The sequence below is a fragment of the Fundulus heteroclitus genome, chromosome 10 (assembly GCF_011125445.2).
Source record: "Fundulus heteroclitus isolate FHET01 chromosome 10, MU-UCD_Fhet_4.1, whole genome shotgun sequence".
In the NCBI taxonomy this organism is placed as follows: domain Eukaryota; kingdom Metazoa; phylum Chordata; class Actinopteri; order Cyprinodontiformes; family Fundulidae; genus Fundulus; species Fundulus heteroclitus.
In genome coordinates this window covers 27177177-27198545 of record NC_046370.1, presented here as the reverse complement: position 1 = coordinate 27198545, position 21369 = coordinate 27177177, and the positions used below count along the sequence as shown (strand labels likewise).

The 21369-nt window shown below is 40.1% G+C and overlaps 1 protein-coding gene across 1 annotated transcript in view; it reads left to right on the top strand.

The window, feature by feature from the left end:
• Window positions 1-1608: 1608 nt before the first annotated feature.
• The window catches only part of LOC118564428 (histone acetyltransferase KAT7-like), a 26325-nt gene continuing 6564 nt past the window's right edge, over window positions 1609-21369 (top strand). The window contains exon 1 of the mRNA XM_036142598.1: window positions 1609-1672. Coding sequence (XP_035998491.1) covers window positions 1609-1672 — 64 coding nt within the window. The remainder of the gene's footprint in view (window positions 1673-21369) is intronic.

The window sequence follows — 21369 nt, the reverse complement described above, 5'->3', positions numbered from 1 at the left end:
GTGCCTTTCCAAATAAATGCTCTGTTTTTAAGGAAATATGAACTCTTGCTCTGACTACAGCCATAGAAATTTCTAGAGAGGCAATTACACGACAATCCGTGTGCTGTGTGGACACCCACTTGAAACAAAGCTGACAACAAACATCGGATGCTTTGATCCCCACACAGGTGCTTCCACAAACAAGAAAAGCCTGCGACAATTACGCCTGAAAGGCAATTACACCTGAACAGCCCTCGTGTGTGTGCAGTCTTAACCCAGTGCCTGACGTGCAGAGGCGAATCAAAAGAAATCTCAGGCGCGGGATCTGCATATGAAAAGACTGAGTCACAAAAGAGCCCCTGTAATGGCAGGACGCCGCATTTCAATGTGAAGCAGGGTGGATCTTGTCGCCCAATTCTGATTCTCTGCAGGGAGCTGAGCCTGAACTTAACCTGGGGTTTTATTTCCCTGCAGATGAATTCATGGGAATAAAGGAAGCAAAGGAAATGGAGGTTGTTGGGTCAGTCTTTCCTTTTATTTTGGACATTCCTGACAAGTTGAAATGTTCAACCTGAAACAGGGTTGGCATATCTGTAGTTGGTAACCATGAACAACATCACATTAAGACATTTCATTGTCTTTCAACTCTCCACCACCTTAACGTGGTCGAGGTATGGAGTACCCAATGACTCTGAGGGCTACGTTGTCCAGGGCATTAGCTCCTTCTAGGTCTCCCATGACAAATTGGCCTTAGGGGAGAGGCCGGACTAAGCTACTCGAATATTCCGATGATATAGCCGGCTACAATAATCAGCGAACCCTGCCCAGATTGGGGAGACCAAGACTGATGAGTTATCGTGCCTGTCACAGTGGTAACTAGAAGGCTAATTGATCATGGGGATAACGTTTAATCTTTTATCGACTGTTTTTCCGAGCCATCTATAAATGCACCAAGAGCGTACCCATGCAGGGGCATCCGGTGGACCACCGACAAGAGACGTGCTGATGAGCAGTGCTGCACGCTGGTGTGTGTCAAAGTGATGTTCAGCTAACTGTCCAGACCCAGCAAAAAGCAATATACTGTAGATGTTTCCAAACAAACCATGTAAGCTCATTAAGGCTGTTGCAAGCTGAAGGTAGCTAAATGAGGACTAGTTAATGCATAACATTATATCATGTTCAGCTCATTAAAAAGAATACTAATGTTCTTACCTATGTTACATCCCTTGTTAGTCCATGCAAGGAATAAACCAAATCCTCTTTAATTTCCATGCAGAATGTGTACTCACTCTAGCTTTACACATATTTAAAATACCCTTTTGCCTAAATATAAAAAGCAGAGACAGGGAGGAGACATTTCATGTTCATTGTTGTCATTTGCCATTTAATTATTTGGCTACTTACCTTGTGGATGTTTGAGAATCATTGTTTCAACTCAACCAGAGTTTGGCAGCTAAAGTGTTAAGATTTTATTGGTATATAGTTTAAAGAACTAAAGTCAGCCCCCTGGTGCTGTGCTGTGGTTGTAGTGATTATGTGGTAAGGAGTGTTGTGTGTGAGAGGATGATTAATCACTCAATAGACATCTGAAAAATTTGTCCCCTCCCTTCTGAGTTAATGGTTACGCCCATGTCGCTGGTGGACACCAGTGGTGATGGAAGCTGTCAAGCTGAACAGGGCTTGGCTGTCCTTGGTGACTCCTGAAGCAGCTGACAGGTACCGGGTAGCCAGAAACACTGCAGCTTTTCTGGATGTGGAAGCTAAAACATGGACATGGGAGGAATTTGAAGAGACTAGAAAGAGACTTTCTTTTGGCCTCCAGGAAATTCTGGAAAACCATTCAGCGACTCAGAAAACGAAAACGGACCATTCCTAGCTGCATATACTTTGGGAAGGAAAATGCAGACCCAGACTGAGGACAATGATTGAGGCTCTCCTCAACCCGGTCATCATGTCTTCCAGTGAGGAGGCAGAGCTTGAGGAATGGAATTCCATTACTGTGGCAGAGGTCACCAAGGTAGTTCAAAGGCTCCCCAGCGGCAGGGTACTAGGTGTCAAGGAGATTCAGCCTAAGTTTCTGAAGGTCCTGGACATTGCAGGGCTGTCGTAGTTGACATGCCTCTTTAATGTCATATGGATGAGCGAGGCAACACCGCTGGAGTTGCAGACTGGGGTGGTGGTACTAACTTTGAAGAAAGGGGACAGGAGGACATGTGGCAGGTATTGATTGATCACACTTCTCAGCCTCCTTTGGAAAGCTTACTCTGGGTGCTTGATCAGAGGTTCGACTGATTGTCAAACGTCTGATCCAGGATTGGCAATGGAGCAACGGTCATCCTGTCTGTGGAACAGTGGACCAGATGTTTACCCTTGGGGTGGCACTCTCTCCGGTTTGTAGGTGAACGCCGGTCCACCATCTGATTGATGTCTGAACTTTGGCTACAATTTTAACACATTTAAAGGTTTCCCCTTAAAACCACTAAAGTGTTACTTTTGCAGTATGCTTCGAGTCATTGTCCTGCTGGGAGGCAACCTTCATAGCAGTCTTCAATCACAGGCAGACAGACATAAGTTTTGCTCAGAAACATCACTGGATTTACCCTCATCTTCTCCGTGACTCAGACCAGTTTCCCTGTTCCTGCTGCTAAAAAACATGTCCACATCATGATGCTTCCAAAACCATTTTTCACTGTCGGGATGATGGGTTAGCGCCAGACTTAGCGTTTTCCTTGGTGGCCAAAAAGTTAGATTTTAAAAATAGTAAATAACTTGCAATTCTATAGTGCTTTCTCAATTTTAAGAACTCCAAAGCACTTCACAATACAATAGTTTAGCCATTCATACATACATTAACATGCTAATGGTGTTAATGTACATCGTAGCCACAGCTGCCCGAGGGCAGACTGACAGAAAGAGGGCTGCCATAAACAGTTAGCACCACTCCTGACCACCAACAGCAGGCAAAGCAGGTGAAGTGAGAGAAAGCATGTTCGACCGCTCAAACCTCCAGAGTTGAACAGAGCAACTACAGTGTTTAGTTCAGCAGATGTCGCTTTTCCAATTTAAACACACCCATCCAAATCCTGACCAATCACAGCACAGTAGTCGGACACCCTGCAAGAAAAAAGTTCTGCCTAGACATTGCTTTGAGAGAAAGCAGTGAGGCCTCCCACAGCAAGGCTACGTGAACAAAATGAAGCCATTTGCTGGGTGAGCGAGAACAAATTTCTCACAATGTTGCAGACTTTAGCCTCATCTGACCTGAAGTAATTCAATCTTACAGAATATGTGACACATAGCCTGCATACAGGCGGACTTCATTATAAGACTTTTAAACGTAATTGGTTTGCACGATTTTTTCTCATTTAATTTAAGCAGCTTATACTATTTTGTGTAGATCCAGAAAATAAGATAGAAAACATTTAAATTACAGATTTGAATGTACCAAAATAGATAAAAAACCAAGGGGGTGAAAACTGTTGCAAGGCATTGTATTGTATATTGTATTCATGTTGTAAATATTTCACATACATGCAAACTCTGAAATTTAAACCACAATTCCATCCATCCATTTTCTAACATGTCTATCCCTTGTTGGGTCACGAGGGGTGCTAGTGCCTATCTCCACTGTCAATGGGCAAGAGGCGGGGTACACCCTGGACAGGTCACCAGTCAGGAAATTTAAACCAACTAACTGAAATAATTATGTCATTTCATTAGATAGTAATAATGTCTAAATTAAGGAACATTGATATAGCATTGAGTGGTGTTGAGCAAGTAAAGTGACAATGAGCATATGCAAGGTGACTTTTTCATCAGTTTACAGGTTCAACTCAATAACTTAGGATCTCATCAGAAATGTATTTCAGCAATTCAAAAAGCTATGCTTAAATGTATTTATTGCACAATCTATATATATTTAGACATGATTAATCTATCTTTGGTAAATGAATATGCACCCCCGGCTTTTAAAGTAGATGTTATTAAACCTTAACTTAAGAAGCCCTCTCTTGAACAGTCAGTCTTGAGAGCTCATCATAGCACAGAAACGGCTCTGGTTAAGGTCACTAATGATATTCTCATGGCCTCAGATAATGGACTTGTCAGTACTTGTCCTGTTAGATCTCATTTGATACAGTTGATCACAATATTCTCCTAGAAAGACTTGAACATCATCAACCATTTTTGGTTGAGACTTTTTGTCTTTTGTTTCTTTTGTGTGTACATAGTTCCTTAGCTTCTGTTTATCTTCTTTTTGCTTAGTAGTTCACAGGTCACAGAGCATTAAGTTTCTCTAGCCTAGTAGAGAGGATTTGTTGATTGAAATATAGTCTTAATTCAGACAAACGGCATTCTATAGTGATGTTCATTCTATTTCTGTTAATAAATTCTTGAACTTGAAGAGAAACTGTCACTCATTTATTCTATATGTGTGCAGAGTTTGCTGTTAAAAGATCGCCAGTGCTCCAATCATTCCTTTTAACTATTGTCCTGATATCAGCTCTTGGACTTAAATTCACCGGACAATACCTAACAGATGGAGAGTTATTTATTAAACATTAAATAACTTTAAACAGTGTGTAATAGCACAACAATGTGGATCTGTTTAAGGTGGTGGCAGTGTTGCCCAACACTCCCCCTCAGCCCTCTTTTGCCTCTGTTCTGAGGTGCGTCTGAAAGCAACCCATTTTGGTGCTGTGGCACTTTACACCTCGCCTCCCTCCAGGTCACAGAGCATTCCACTCGAACCTGTTTGGACAACTTTGTAGTATGCTGAGGGATGTTGTAATGAATTTTGTGGCTTAATGCACCCAACAATGTGTCATGTATCCACTTGTAGCTTCGGCATCCTTCAGCTTGGACTACAAAATCCCAGTAAAAAAAATAAAATAGTGGATTTGCACTATAGTTAAGCCAGAAGTCCATGACCTTGTTTAGCAGCTCCACAGCAAATACTGTGACATTATTGTTCAAAAAACTTAACAGAGAAAACTGAAAAATATGACCCTAAAAAAATATAAGAGAACCACCCTAATACAGTTGCAGGACACTGCCATTTTTAGTCCTTGCCAGAAGTTTACACTGGAACTTTTTCTTCTTCTTCATATAATATGTGGAGAACGTGGGAAAGGCAAGGAAACCTAAATCTAATTTAATAACTGTATCTTTTCGCTTCACCTAAGGGCTAAACCTAACTTTGATGGATGAGAGACTTAAACCCAAGGTCAGTGGATTTAATATAACTTCATTAACTTCCTAACCTCCAGCAGTTTCAGGAGCAACTTCCAGTAATTTTGTTACTCTTCAGGTGTGTAATTCCAGCATTGATTATAAAAATGGAGGCACCCTGTGACTGCTGTAGGGTACTCTTGCAACATAAAGACATCTACGCAGTACCTGGGCAGACTAAATTAAACTTTTTGGAACTCATTGAGACTCCAATTGCACAACAAAATTTAATTAAGGGCTGAAAAAGTGGATTTTGTACATATATCCCCTTTAACAACTCACAGACCTACAATGCCTGGCCAAAAATAAAGTTGCCACCTGGATTTAACTAAGCAAATAGGTGCGAGCCTCCCATTGGATAATTACTGCATGGGCAATTACGTTTCAGCTGGCAACAAGTTATTTAACCCCAACTGGTGCAATGAGTTGCTTCTCATTGCTTAAACAAGCATGTTGAACGACACATGCCGAGGTCATGGAAAATATGTCTGCTTCAGAAGGGTCAAATCATTGGCATGCTACAAGCAGAGAAAACATCTAAGGAGATTGCAGAAAGTACCAAAATTGGGTTAAGAAATGTCCAACGCAGTATTAAAGAAGAAGAAAAACAGCAGTAGAACTCGGGGCTATGTTTAATAGTGAATAGTATAAAGGCATTTTCACACACATATGGTCTGATGAATCCAGATTTACTCTGTTCCAGAGTGATGAGCACATCAGGGTAAGAACAGAGGCGGGTAAAGTGATTCATCCATCATGCCTGGTGCCTACTGTAGCAGCCTGTGGGGGCAGTGCTATGATCTGGGGTTGCTGCAGTTGATCAGGTCTAGGTTCAGCAACAGTATGAGCTCAAAGAATAAGGTCAGCTGACTACCTGAATGACCAGGTTATTCCATTAATGGATTTTTTTCTTCCCTGATGGTACGACCATATTCCTAGATGACAATGCCAGGATTTTCACACAGGGATTGGCCACTACTGTGTCCAGACCTTAACTCCATTGAGAAACTTTGGGATGTGCTGTAGAAGGCTTTGCGCAGCGGGCAGACTCTACTATCATCAATGCAAGATCCTGGTGAAAAATGAATGCACCACTGGGTGGAAATAAATCTTGTGAGATTGCTGAAGCTTATTGAAACAATGCCACAGTGAATGCATGTCATAACCACAGCTAAAGACTGTCCAATGAACTATTACAGTATGCAACCTTTATTTTGGTGGTCACTTTTTTATTTGGCCAGGCAGTGTATATCTAGTCTTCCTTTCTTATCGTAAATTCTTGATCAAATAGTTGCTAATCAAATATGTGAGCATTTCCACAGTAATGAGCTGTTTGAAGCAACTGTCCACAGTTCAAGGAGGAGTGAATGCTGCAAGTCAATTACTTGATGCAGTCTGCTGGGTTTCTGTATGTAACACAAGGAGATTGTACCCTGGGTTGTGGCAGCAAGGGCTGGACCCACTTGGCCCACTGGTAGACTAAACCTAAAACATCGACAAAAGGGGTGGTGGGGACAGGGCAATGATGCATTTGTGGGCCAACATAAGTGGGAAATTACAAAGACTACAATAATGTGCAGACCACTAAAACCAACTGGTTACACATAGAACACTTTTTAACCAATTAGAATAATAGATTGATCTTAACCAGAATCTCCCCATTGTGGGACAATAATGGAATTTCTTATCTCATCTTATCTGCAGTGTTTGATAACTGGAATCAATTGTAATGTAAGTGAATGTATTGGAATCTGTCTGTATTGTTGATTTGAATTTTTATCTTTGTTTAGTTGCTTATTATAAAGCGCCTCGAGACAACACGTGTTGTGAGTTGGTGCTACATAGATAAACTGCATGTAATTGACCTAAATTTAAAACTTATAAAATGTATTCATTATATTAGGAATTTCCTTAATGAGTCTAAATAAGTCTCTGGCCATATGTATGTACATTTAAATTGCTTTTTGACACATCATCCTCTGCTACACTCATTCCGCCACACAGTGATTCTCTTGAATTGAAAATACAGCGATTAAGAAGAACTTTTATGTTATGGTCAAGTCCTGGCCATGTCCTACACAACTTGGGTAAGACTACTACCTGACTGTCTACTGAGATTTGTCCAGCAAACACACATTGGCAGCCTGAACATGATGGGTAAGCCTCAATAGGTCATTGCAAAAAAAACAAAAAAAAAAAAAAAAAAACTGGCTGGTAACTGTATGCAAGCACATAGACAGAAAGTTGAGTGGAAGGAAAACTGTGTGAAAAAGGTGCATGGATAAGCACAGCGGTGCAAGGATTTTGAAGCAATGCCAGCTGAAGAGGTTGGGAAAGATTCATGAGAGAAGGACTGTGGTAACCCATCTAGGCTAGAATGTGCCCATTATGAGATGTACTTGTATAAAAAAAATCTGTAAATCTAGATGAATTTATTGCTAATTGTTCTTCTTATCAAAAACTGCATTTGTAAATGGAGAACAGCTCCGTACTATGCAAGAACATAACATTTTGGCCGTCTTAGTGTAGACAGGGATGGATCCTGAAAAAGTACGGATATTTGAAATGAAAGATATGTAGGAACCCTGACTTTTTCTCAGATTATTGCTTGAGTAATTAAAGGACTTTAATTCTCATAAGCAATCAGCGCATTTGGTGATGGCAGAAAGAGCGCTTTGCAGTCTATAAGTAGGGTTTAGCACCTTATCAATTTGGATTTAGTTTTCTTTGGTGTTGAAATAAAACCCCTTTGAATTCATGTTTAGCTTCCAATCCTTAATCATCTATTTCTCCTTCAAATTAGAAATATAGTTTGACTTCTATACATATTTTCTCCCCTTTTCCTTTGACATGCAGACACGGAGTCAGCTCTGTAGGTTTTTCTCATATTACAGCTGCAACACAGCCCACTGTCTACTGTATTTTACCGATCATCACCAGAAAGGGAAATTGTACATGGCAGATCAAATATAAAACATATGTGAATGATTTTTTTCCTAGGCTGTAACTAATAGGAACCAGTGCCTTTTCTGTCATGGACTGCTCACATAAATGTGTTCATGTGGTATAAAAAAGGCCACCATGTTCTCTGTTTACCACGGCCGCATCATCTCCTCAACCACTCTGCTCAGATTTGAGAGGCTGGCGTTCTTACAGGTGACCACAAGGTGGCAGAAGCAGCCAATGTTGAAGCTGAGGATGCATTGCCACCTGTTGACGTAAACTGTTGTCAGATATCTATCTCTAGAGTCTTAATCGATTTTATTCTGTATAAAGTAACTGGCTGATGAGACTGAGGAGGACGGGCTAGTGAGCGAAGAACTAATGCTGCATGACTTGTGTTTAGGATATAAGTGTCTTTGGCAGGAAGTCACTAAACTTACCCAGATAATTTTTACGCAAAATATCAGTGCCCCTTAAACTTTTTCAATATTTTTTTTATTGAAAAATAAAAAAATATATAGTAGAGAAGCAGGCTTCACGTGGGGGATAATTGTGAAGTGGAAAGAACCAGATGCATAATTTTCACATTTCTTTTTAAAGAAACATCTGATGCTAGCACCTGTGCACATCAACAGATTGAAATAGTTAATTTCTGTTTTGTAAAAATAGCTTAAGTTCAATCAGGTTAGAGGAAGAATTTATGTGAACATCAATTCTAAATTCTTAACTGGATTTAGCTCTAAGTGGGCTTTTCCAAAACATAACAATGCTTTGGTTCTTTCTGTTGTAGCGCCGACTGTGTTTAGGGTAATCACCTTGCTGAAAGGGGAGCCTTCGCCCAACATTCAAGTCTAACGCTGCTTCTAACAGCTTTTGTTATAGGACTGTCCTGTATTTGGTTCTGACTCTGTTTCTTAACCTAGTTAAACATCCCCACAGCATGATGCCGCCTCCACCATGTTTCGCTGCAGGAAGGAGGGTTCAGAGTAATGTGCAGTTAGTTTTCTGCCACACAAAACATTTTAATGTTTTCAAATGTTTGATCTTTTAACATCTGCCTTGCTGTGTTTTCTGCATGGCTTTTTGCAAAAGCCATGCTATCCTTTTGATTTTTAATTGCCAACAATTAGTACCTTCTTGCCACTACTTCATTAAGGATAGATGTTTGAAGAGGACAAATAATAGTTGTATTGCTTGAAGAATCTCTATTCCAGAATGACGTGCTGCATTGTGTTGGCCCATCTTCTACACTTTTTATAAAATATGCTGCAATTTGTGCTTGTAATGTGACAAATAGAAATGTTTAAGGGGTTATTGTGCATTACATTAGATGAAAAAAACCAAGGTGAGAAAAACAATTAAACTTGTTGAAAGAGAATTCAACCAATAACTTCAAACAGAATGAAATAAAAATTTGGTTTCATAAAAAAATTGAGAATTATACATATGTTACTGACTAACAGTGAAAACATTTTCCTGTTTTTGTTGCGGTGTCACAAAATAAGCCTCTTCCATCCATCCATCCATCCATCTTCTAACACGTCTTTCCCTTGTGGGGTCATGAGGGGTGCTGGTGCCTATCTCCAGCTGTCAATGGGCGCGAGGCGGGGTACACCCTGGACAGGTCACCAGTCTATTGCAGAATAAGCCAATTTATTTTTCAAAATATCACCTAAAAAATTTTTGTGATTTGTTGATGGATTGCTTGATGTTAGATTACAATGTTAACTTAGATGTACTCAGTTGCAGCTAGTTTTCAGGTGGTGGCAGTGTTGCCCAACAAATAAATATAGCATCTTCAGCATTTCTTGCTTCAGCTAAAATGTTACCACCACCTTACTGAGCACTAAAGCCCTGAAACACCAACTCTTTCGATTTTTTTATGGCCCCTTTGTTTAGACTTGTTTTGTCTCCATGACTGACACGTAGAAAAATGAAAGAATATGCATGTTTTGCTTTGTTTTGATCAATGTCACACATGTTGCGAATTGTGGTTAATGTTTGTGGCCTGCTTTTGTTCATTTTTTCCAGCATGCAAGATTTTGCCACCTCAAACAAATGTGTTTATTTGTTGTTGGAGGGGCATTAAATAACCCATATTAGAAGTTGAAAACATGATTGTGGTGAAATGTGAAATTAGCTAAAACCACATGAAGGACAAATTCTGAACACATTTTTAGCAGTTTTAGCTATAGCTTAAAATCTAACCAGTATGATCTTCACTGAATATTATTTGTTCTGGTTTTTGCTTTATTCCCATACGCAGTTTAAATGGACACATAAATCTGTTTTTCTAAACAAAACATTTTCTGTTTTAGGTTGGGTAGGATTGGCAAAATCAGAAATGGCAAGATGATTTGTCAAAGACTGTTGAACAAGAAATTGTTTTTACTTTTGGCAAAATTAACCTACATTTCTTTGTTGCTGTTGCCTTCAAACTGTAGGAGTCATTGGATCTGATGGTCAATCTAAAATATTGGCTTTGTTGTCTTTAAGTCACTTTGTAATTAATTTGGTGGTATGCTGAGGGTCATTAGCATTTGAAAAAACAATTTGGTCCCAAGCTTTAACTTTCTGGCTCATATCTGGAGATGTTACGTTCATATTTCCACATAACGTCCATTACTCGTGATATCATCTATCTGGTGACGTGCACCATAAAATATGTTTTTTTTATCCAAATGTTACAATTGTAAAAATGTCAAAGCCAAGTACAGGACATGTCTCCAAAATTCAAGCCCTTTGCCCTTCAGTGCATTTGGAAGCTGTAATTAGTGTTTAATGCTGTGTTAGCAGTAATGGCTTCTTCCTTGCTGAGTGGCCTTTCAACCCAGCATCTTCCTTTGAGTCTGTTGCTTTTGTTCTGGGGGATATTAACGCCTTTCACCAAGTATGAAATAGACTTGTGGTAAGATGCCTATAATGTCTTGACTGATTTCGTTAGATTTTTGCATGATGCCACTCAAGGAAATGTTGTGTTCATGTTGTTGGCCTATAATATTCCCAGACAGGTGTCCTTTTAACTCAAGTGTGGATTTTAACTCATCAGAAGCCTACAAAGCCATATCATCATGTGGGCTTTACCAAATTGTTTAAAGCCATACAAGTTCCAGTGCACAGTATGTAAACTTCTGAAGAAATTAATCATTTTCTAATTTTCTAGTATAACTGACCAAAATGGTAAGATTGTCATTCTTTCTAAATAAATCCAGTTTAGGTTCCTTTAACTATATAAATTCAGGTCAACATTTAGGAACAGCAGTTACATTTCTACTGTCAAACAACAACTCCTAAAAAGGACTAAGAACGACTTAAACCTCATGGCTGTGAGAGTCAACCTTGTTTCTAATGTGATCATAAATTATGTTTGACATTTTCACTTTTGCACTTCTTGTGAATTTCTCCTCACTAGCCAGTTCCCCAAGTTGTTTTTCCCGTTTGCTGCCCTGGGGCACTTTAGTGTGGTTTCTCCACGGAGAGGCATAAATATGGCTCCCCAAGGCTCTCTGAGGATGAAATACCGCTGTCTGCCCTTGCATGCTCAGACAGGGGGCTTCAGGCTGGTACTGTGGCCTGCTCTGTCTCTACAGATCCATGAGAATGACTGGTGTCATGAGATGGGCTCAGCCACAGGGACCAAGGGATGCTTCTCGTCTTGCATTTTTTCTGGCCACGGCAACAAGCCCCAGAGTTCCTCTGTCTATACGCTCTCTTGAAAAAAATTGCAGGTGCTTGAATATGCTTGATGGCTGTATAAGGGGGGATCTGATCTGATAACAGTGTTTTAACAGAGCCTCCCCCAGCCACTCATTGTAGAATGTTGTTAGTTTGTCTTAAAGGAGTTTAAGATGGCACCTTCTCAAATTGTTTCTTTTTCAAAGTCTGTTATATAAGCGTGACTTTGAAATTCTTTTCAAGGCTTGAAAATGTAATGGCTTCCAAATAGGCCTGCCACTAAGTTACACAACAGGTTATCTTAGCTGTTTTCATTTTAATTGTCGTCTCGTTGTTCCATCCGCTGAAAAGAAACTGACATTAAAGATCGGCATGCTGCCGTTTACAAATCTAGGTCATTCAAATTCAAAGAAGTTGACACATCCTCAAAAATGGAGCCAACTTCATACCAGCTTCTGTAAGGAAGTAGTTTGTTTGTATTGCTTTAGATATCTCACAGAGCTCTGTTCGATCCATCAACTGAAATTGGAAATATTACAGCGCAACTGCAAACCTACCAAGACCCAGATGTCCACCTAAACTGACCAGCTGGGCAAGGAGAGCATTTATCAGAGCAGCAGCCAAAAGGCCCATGGTTACTCTGGGGGAGCTGCAGAGGTCCACAGCCCCAGTGGGAAAAAAATCTGTTGACAGGACCACTGCTTGTTTTGCCCTTAACAAATCTGGCCTTTCAGGGAGATTGGCAAGAAGAAAGAAGACATCAGAAGTCTTATTTCCAGTTTGCAGGTAACACAACAAACACGTAGAAGTAGATGCCATGGTCAGAGTTGACCAACAACCTATGTGATGTGGAAAACTAACACAGCACATAACCCTGAACACACCATCTTTACAGTTACCTATGGTAGTGGCAGAATTATGTTGTAGGAATGCGTTTTACATCAGCAGTTACATGAAAGCTGGTTAGAAGTGATGGGAATGTGGATAGCTGGATGATAACGGATCCCAAACAGCTAGATACTGAGGCCAAGGTTTATCTTCCAACTGGGCAGAGGACTACAGCCAGAGCCACAATGCTTTAGAATGATCTAGATAAAAAAAATTAACATGCCAGAATGGCCCAGTCAAAGTCTAGACTTTAATCCAATTGAGAATCTGAGACAATATCTGAAAATTGGTGTGCGCAGATGCTATTGATCTGTGTACCTTTGTCTATAGATGTGTAAAGCTGGTAGTGATATACCCCACAAGAAAGTTGGTTCAAAAAGTGTGGACTCTGTGAGGCTTAGTAAAAATGCATGCCGCACTTTTGTGATTCAAGTGTAAAAGCATTGAAAACCATGTATTGTTTTTCTTCTACTTTCCTAATTATGCACTAGTTTGTTTTGGTCTGTCTCATATAATGGTAAGTGGGTTGTATTTCAATAGCGCTTTCTCAAGTCCAATGACCCTAAAGCTCTTTATACTACAGTCAGTCATTCACACACATATTCACACCCTGACTCTGGTGAGCTATGTTAGTAGCCACAGCTGCCCTGGAGCAGCCGACAGAAGCAAGGCTGCCATACATCAGCACCACCGGGCCCTCTGACCACACCCAGTGCAGGTGGAGTGTCTTGCCCAAGGACACAATGACTGAGACAGTCAGAGCAGGGGATCCAACCGGCAACCCACCAGTTACAGGACAAACAAGGCAATGACGCTATGGACATGCAGTGTTTGCAATGAGTGAAAAGAGGAACTTCCACATTCCTGTTTTACTATTTATAAGGTTGGATATATTTCTGGTCAAACACTGGAGACATGGTCAAACTTACAGGACACTTAAATATTTCCATGTCAAAGATCTACACACCCAGTCTCTGTACACCTAAAGCATCAAAGAAGCTTGGTTACACCAGACTTGGCAGATGATATCAGTTGCCACAAACCAACATGATTAGGGAATCATTGGCGTTGTACAAATGATCGAGGAGGCAGGAGTGACTGTGCGCACACAATGGGAATCCCCCTGAGAACATCGTAACATGAGATATGGTATTAAACGTTTTCAGATAGGGTATAAAAACATTTTGGGTGGTCAATATGACTAGAAACATGCTAAAGAAATTTAGATCATTTACCATTAAGCAAAATCAGAGCATTGCACTGTGGAACCTTATTTTTTTAAATCAGAAAATGCATGGAAAGATAAAGGACAAAATCTTCTCTTTACACCTACCAACTTTTCCCTGAAGGCAGCTCAATAACACAATGCATGTTTTAAAAATTTTATTTGGAAATTAAAACAGTTTTGCTTTTTTAGTTCCACTTAAGAATTATGTACTGCTTTGTGTGACATATCACATAAAATCCTAACAAAATACACAACAATGTATAGTTTTAATAAGGTGATGTACTGAAGTGTCCAGAAAACAGAAATTTTACTCATCCTAATTCTAATATGGATCTATACATGTATTCTATTTATAAATAGGAAACTTGCAATTATGGTAACTGTGGAATAATGTGAGCAATTCATTTCAGTTCATAACACATGTCATCTCAAGGTATTTTACAAAGTCAATTCAATCCAATCATACACATAGACTGGTAAAAAGTTTTCTATCTAAGGAAACCTAGCAGATTGCATCGAGTCATTGACTTGCAGGATTCACTTCTCCTGAAAGAGCATGTGGTGACAGTGGACAGTTACTTAAACTGTGTTGCTGTCTTTCCAGCAATCCCTCATACTTAACATGCATGTAGTAACAGTGGAGAGGAAAACTCCCCTTTAAGAGGAAGAAACCTCTACCAGAACCAGACTCAGTGTGAACGGCTATCTGCCTTGACCTACTGAGGGTTAGAGATGACAGAGTATACATACAAAAAGACACTCTATGTTGGAGAAGGCAGGTTAGCTGGCAGGTTAGGCGGCTATGTATAGGAAAGAAACACAGTTAATCAGATTCTGGGTTCTGAGCCAGTTTTCAGGTTTAGAAGATGAAAGGGAGCACAGACAGTTACAGTAAAGGCTCACCTAATTGCTATGTCTAGGACAGAGACAATGTAAGACTCAGCCAAGGCCAGCTGTAAGTTGTTCAGAGATAAAAACCCAGAACTTAAAGTAAAAAATTGGAATAACAACAAATGCAAAACTGGAGAATAGTAGCAGAGTGGGGGAAATAGGTGTTTATGTCCTCCAGCAGCATAACGGCAGAGACAGCTCAGGATAATCTAAGCCACTCTATCTACACGTTTTTATCAAAAGGAAAGTTTTAAAAGTGCTTGGTCATGTATTTTCACCATAAAAAGTAAACACAGAAAAACACATATTTATTGTCAAATAAAACAACATGTGCCAAATGTTCATCTTGACAGTGAATTTTGCACCAGGCGCGATCAGCAGACATATACACTGTTGTGCCGTCTGCTGGCAGTACAGCGGAAATATCAGAAACTATCAGGGACAAAAACTGGGAGTTGGTTCCACCAACTCCCTAGTCTGATGACTAGTGGATCTGCCTCCCATTTTACTTTTAGAGACTCTAGGAACCACCAGCAGACCTGCAGTCTGAGAGCGAAGTGCTCTGTTAGGAACATATGGGGTAATCTCTGATATATGATAGAGCTTGATTATTAAAGGGTTTTATATGTGAGAAGGAGAAATTCAAAATCTATTCCTGATTTAACAGAAAGCCAATAAAGGGAAGCTAAAATAGGAGAAATATGATCCCTCTTGTTGCAGCACTTTGGATCAGCTAAAGGCTTTGAATTGCAATTTGTGGACTTTCTGATAGTAAAGAATTAGAATAGTCCAGGCTTGAAGTTACAAATGCATGGACTAGTTTTTCACCGTCAGTCTTGGACAGAATATTTCTGATTTTGGCAATATACCAGATGTGAAAAAGGAAACACTGGAAACCTGTTTTAATATGGGATTTAAATGAAATGTATTGGTTGAAAATAACACCATGGCTTTGTACTCTATTACTGGAGGGCAATTTAATGCCATCCAGATTAAGTGATTTATGAAGCTGTTTCTGTCAAAGACTCTGGTCCAAAGATGGCAACCTCTGTTTTATCTGACTTTACAAGCATAACTTTTAAAAAGTCATCCTGTTTTTATGTCATCAAGACGTGTCTGTAGAAAGTAATACCAGGCTGATTTATCATTTTACCAATCAGAAGCATCTTCTCTCTCTCTCTCTCTCTTCTCTCCTCTCTCTTGCTCTCTCGCTCTCTCTCTCGTCGCCTCTCTCTCTCTCTCTGCTTCTCTCTCTCTCTCTCTCTCTATTATATATATATATATATATATATATTATATATATTATATATATATAATATTATATATTAATATATATATAGTAAAGAGGAATTGGCCCAAAGACTGAACCCTGTGGTACTCCACAAGGTGACCTAGAGTTTAAAGGGTTCTCATTTACATGAACAAACTGGAATCTGTTCGACAGATATATTTAAACCTATCCTTAATCACTACAGGATGGTCTAATCTTCAAAGAGAATATGGTGATCGCCTGTGGTAAATACTGCACTGCTATCTAACAGGACAAGGACAGTCACAAGGCAATTATCTGAGGCCTTGATAATATCATTAATAACTTTCAAGAAAGGTTTGTTAAATAAAGCTTTTATAACTGCTACGTTAAAAGCATGTGGTACATATCTGTTTACTAAGGGTAGATAAGCCATATCTAAAATGGGGACATGGATCAAAGGGTACATGTCCTTAAATAATTTGGTTGAGATTGGGTCTAACATACAAGTTGAAGGTTTAGATGAAGCTAACACTAATAATGACAGATAATTGAGAAAGCTCAATTGAACCAAAATAGTCCAAGGACTGAGGGAATGGATGGATCAAAAGAACTATGATTATGCAAGGTTTTTTATACAACAGTAGACAATTTTTTCCAGATTAAGTATGATTCTCTAGATGTTGCTAGAGGATCCTACATCCTCTAGATGTGTAGAGCACTGTTTTATGTCCAATTTCCAAACATTGTGATTCAAAGTACACAGCTCTGGATTAAACCAGGGAGCCAACTTCCTATGAATAATTTCCTTTTTTAAAGGGGGCTACGTTGTCTTCACTACCCAATCTGCACTGGAAGCGCAATCTGTACAGTCGGAGCATGTACAAACAGAATAACTTCCATAGAGGGAATTTTTTGTTTTTCTTACTTTTTTCTTGTTTTATCTTATTTTGGGTGGGATGTTTCTTTTTGTATTTCATTGCAATTGTGTGAATATTGAATGATTTGAAGGGAATAACAACTCAAAGGTTATTTAAAATGTCATATCCTTGGGTTATTGTATTTTGATTTTGTGTTTGGATCATGTTGTCTTTAGTTACTTATACTTTATTATGTCTCTAGTTTGTATTCTGTTTCTGTTAGATTTCTGTGTTTCCTCCCCGTCTAACTTTCTCCTCTCCTTCAGCACTTTAGTTAATTGCCTTCCTGTTCTTCACCTGTGTAATGCTAATCATCTGGTTAACTCCCACCTGTTTCTCATGCTTTCTCTCTCCCTATATCTTCCAAGTATTTAAGCAGTCCCAGTTCACATTTTATCACTGGTTCCTCCAGTTTGCTATGCTTGGTCTGCCTGTTTCTGGTGTTGTGCCCCTGCCTGTGCACCTTTTCATCATTAAACATCTTCCTTTTCGTTTTACATTCCATTTTGAGTTCTTTGCCTATTAAACCATGACAGAAAATTGGTCAGATAGGACAGGGTTGTAAGGAAATACTATTATTTATTTGCAATCAATGCCATATTTCAGCATATGTCCAAGTATGGAAGGCAAGAATGCATACGTCTGTGCAGATTTTTAGCAACACAGCATTGAGGACCACATTAAGGCTATCACATTCATGTCAACATGAATTTTAACCCCCCCCCCCCCCCCCCCCCCCCCCCCAGTGAAGACGACCTTGTCAGTATTTAACACTAAATCTGAAAAGGAGTCTGAGAATGGATCTAAAAACTGAGAGTAAGGGCCTGGTGGAAGATACAAAACAACAAATACAAGTGGTTTTAGTGCTTTGCAATTTGGATGAAGGAAATTAAGGGTTAGTGTTCAAAAGAATTGTAACTAATAATTGGCCTTGAACTAATTAATAAATCAGACTGAAATATGGTTACTACTCCTCCTCCACATGCTGTGTTTCTGAGAATATGAAAATGACTAACGTATACTAACGTAGTCCTCCTGCCACAGCCAGGTTTCAGTGAGAGAAAATAAATAAATCTGATGATCACAAATCAAGTCATTAACTAACAATGTATTTGAAGAGAGAGGGCTTATATTCATTAAATCACATTAAATTGTTAATTTTTTTGTTCAATTGAAGTCATATTAATTGTTATGAGACTTTCATGATTTGCTGCTTTTAGATCAGTTTTTAATCTATTTGATTTTAGCTGTGGGCAAAACACTGTCTCAATGGGGTAATGTGTGTGAAACCCAAAGCGTTCCCAAATGTGAAGTACAGCAACATAAAATATATGTTTCAAATGTGTTTATGTGTTAGAATAACAGAGAGATGTCACAGTAAAGAGAATTAAGATCAAATCCAGAGAGTCTGGAACACCACACCACACACACATACCGAATGCAGCAGCGAAAACAGGAATAAGCCTTCTTGCTGTAAGGCAACACTACAACAGTGCTAAACATCAGGCATGTTCATATTGAGCTTCTGTGGAAAGGGGTGGAATAAATTAGCCTTGGTATTATCACAGTAATTCTTAAATTGTTAAATTTTTCTTCACTTGATGTCTGGATCATTCACGCTGTATATTAGACACCTCTGTATCTCTATGATTGTGTTTGGTATTTACTAGCCACTCTACAGTGCTCATTGGTTGGCTGTTGGATCAGTCCCCATAGGGTCTCCAGAGGGCCGTTCTCATCCCTGTTAACAACACTCTTGTTTGCCGGGCTCTTGTGGCTGTTCCAGCACTCTCTCCTCATGGCGAGGCCTCCTTTTGGTCAGATATGCTTACTTTGTCCAGGAGCCAATCACCATTTCATTCCCAAAGCCTCAGAGGTTCAAAAGCCAAGTGCATAATTGCTCTTTAAATCAATCTGCAAATTTTGCGGTATCCAGGCTGCAAACAGTTGGCCTAGAAGAGTTTACTCGCAGAGTCCGTCCGCAAGTGCATAGTTAGAGTCACAGAACATATGACAGCGCCCTGGAGAAAATTATATATGAATTAGGAAAGATAAATTCAATTACATGCCTGAGGTTCCCATACATTTAACATTAGCTTTGGTTAGGAGTTATGCCATTTGCTTGGGCTCTATAGGTATCATTGTGTTCCTGTGGTTGTGTTTGGGGGGAACGAGCCACACAGCGAGGAAAACATCTCTGCTCTGCATCTAGAAGGCTTTCCCCCAACATTTTTCAACTAGCCGCTTCAAGCTGGTTTGTGTGTGAGCTGGATGAACAGAGCAGAAACCCAGTGTGGTTGCTGCAGTGTCACCTTAAAAAAGACAAAAGATCTTTGTCTCTCCACCTTAATAACTGCTTCTTTACACACACACGAACGCTGACGCCCGGGGCTTTATGAATCTTCTTTAATGTATGCCGTCCTGCTTGCTACTCCAGTCTCTGTCTCTCTCTTGTGACTTTTCTGTCTCCCATCTTCTTCCTCCTTCACGTCTCTCTCTCTCTCTCTCTCTCTCTCTCTCTCTCTCTCTCTCTCTCTCTCTCTCTCCTTTTCTTCACTCCTCCTACTCCTCCTCCTCTCCATGCTGTATTTGCAGTCATGCTTTAGTGCCAGACACCCTGAGCAGCGGTAGCGCCAGCAAGTCTTCCCACCTCTGTTTTTGTGGTGGAAGATGACATGTCGAAGCTTTGAAGGGCAGGAGAAGGGAGGGAGAGGGGGAGGGAACAAGGAAGGGAAGAAGGGAGGGAGCACATCACTCAGTGCGGAGGAACGACGGACCCAGAGAGGGAATGTCATGTGGCCTGCAGTCCGCCCCCAAGCCTCCTCTGGTTCTGCCGCTCTTTTCCTCGCCTGTCTATGTGGGCAGGCAGGAATGGCGACAGGAAGCAACTCCCCTCCTCCATCCTTCTTCCATTCATCCTCTCTTCACTCACTTGCCCCTCATGTATTGCCCCCTCCTTTTTTCCTCGTCCCTGTCCCATACTCCTCTCCTCTCCGTTTCTAGTCTCTGTCATGTGAAATTCCCAAACTGTATTTTCTCTTTCTTTTCTGGCCCTCGTCTTTCAGGCCCGTCGGTGTCCCGCGCCCACAGGCGTGCCCGTGCATCATAACTCACTCCGCGTTGAAGTGTGCTGAGGTGTGCTGAGGTGTAAACTGTGAGTGAGCTGCAGACAAAACATGTTTGATTTTGGATCCTCGGGCATTACTCATCCTTTTCGTGAGAGAGCGGAGAGCGGCAGCATTTTTTTTCTTTTTCTCCATAAGTAGGTGCCACATCAGGTCACACTGTGCGCTGTATCACTAAAACTATTTCAGGGTGCAGTTTTCCTGGAAAACAATAATGAGAAAGGTTTAAATCTTTGTGGTTACCTTTTTGGAAAATTCCTTAGCCTAACTCCAAATAATATAGTTGTTATCTAAAAGGTCCACGCAATCACATACAGATTTATCTGACTAAATGAGAATATCACTTAAAAGTTCATTTATTTCAGCGATTCAAGTCTTTAAGCCATGCTCACATACAGTACAATCAAACGTTTCAGCACAGCAAATTTCAGCCAAAGCTATCCTGAGTAAATATTAAAAATAGTCTTCAATTGCTGCGTTCATTTATGAAGGAAACATTAAGCTATGGAATCTTACCGGGCCCTGCGTGAAAGCAAAATAATTGAACTTGCCTGCCTTGGCATGACCTGTTATGCTGGAAAGTACGGAGCCAAGCGTTTGCGATGAGTGACAAACTGACTTTGGCCTATGCAACTCAATTTCCTTTCTTGTTTCTTGATCGTTTCCGGAAAAGCCAACATCATAAGATGTGACAGTACACACACCATCCAAAAAAGTCCACTTTTATCTTATCAGTCCACTGAATACTTTGCCCAAACACTTCAGAATTATCCATATACTGTATTTTACTGAAAAAATGATAGTCTGGGTTCTGTTGTGACCTATGTGCTCATGGAGTCATTTTGGTGGGCCAGCCACTTCTGGGGAAAATTCACCACTGTTCTATGCTTGTAGAAAAAAAAACTCTCAGCGAGGTTCCCTTGAGTCGTAAAACCTTAGTAACCTTGAAGCCCTTTACAGATTATAGAGGTGGAAGAGTTTGTTCATCGTCTATTTTGGACTTTCCTTAGAGAGGGGTGTGATGTGTTTGCTTCTGAGAGTGTTTAGCCTACTCCACGGTATCAGACCGGTTCTATTCAAGGGAATCCTTAATTCTGCTGGTCAAAGCAGTAATCAGGCCCGGGTTGGCCGATGAAGTTGAACCAAAAAATCATAATCAGTGTTAATCGCACGTTTGTGAACACAGACAGATTAATTTGACTTTGGTTTCATTTTGCTCTCAATGAAGATATTTTTGGAATA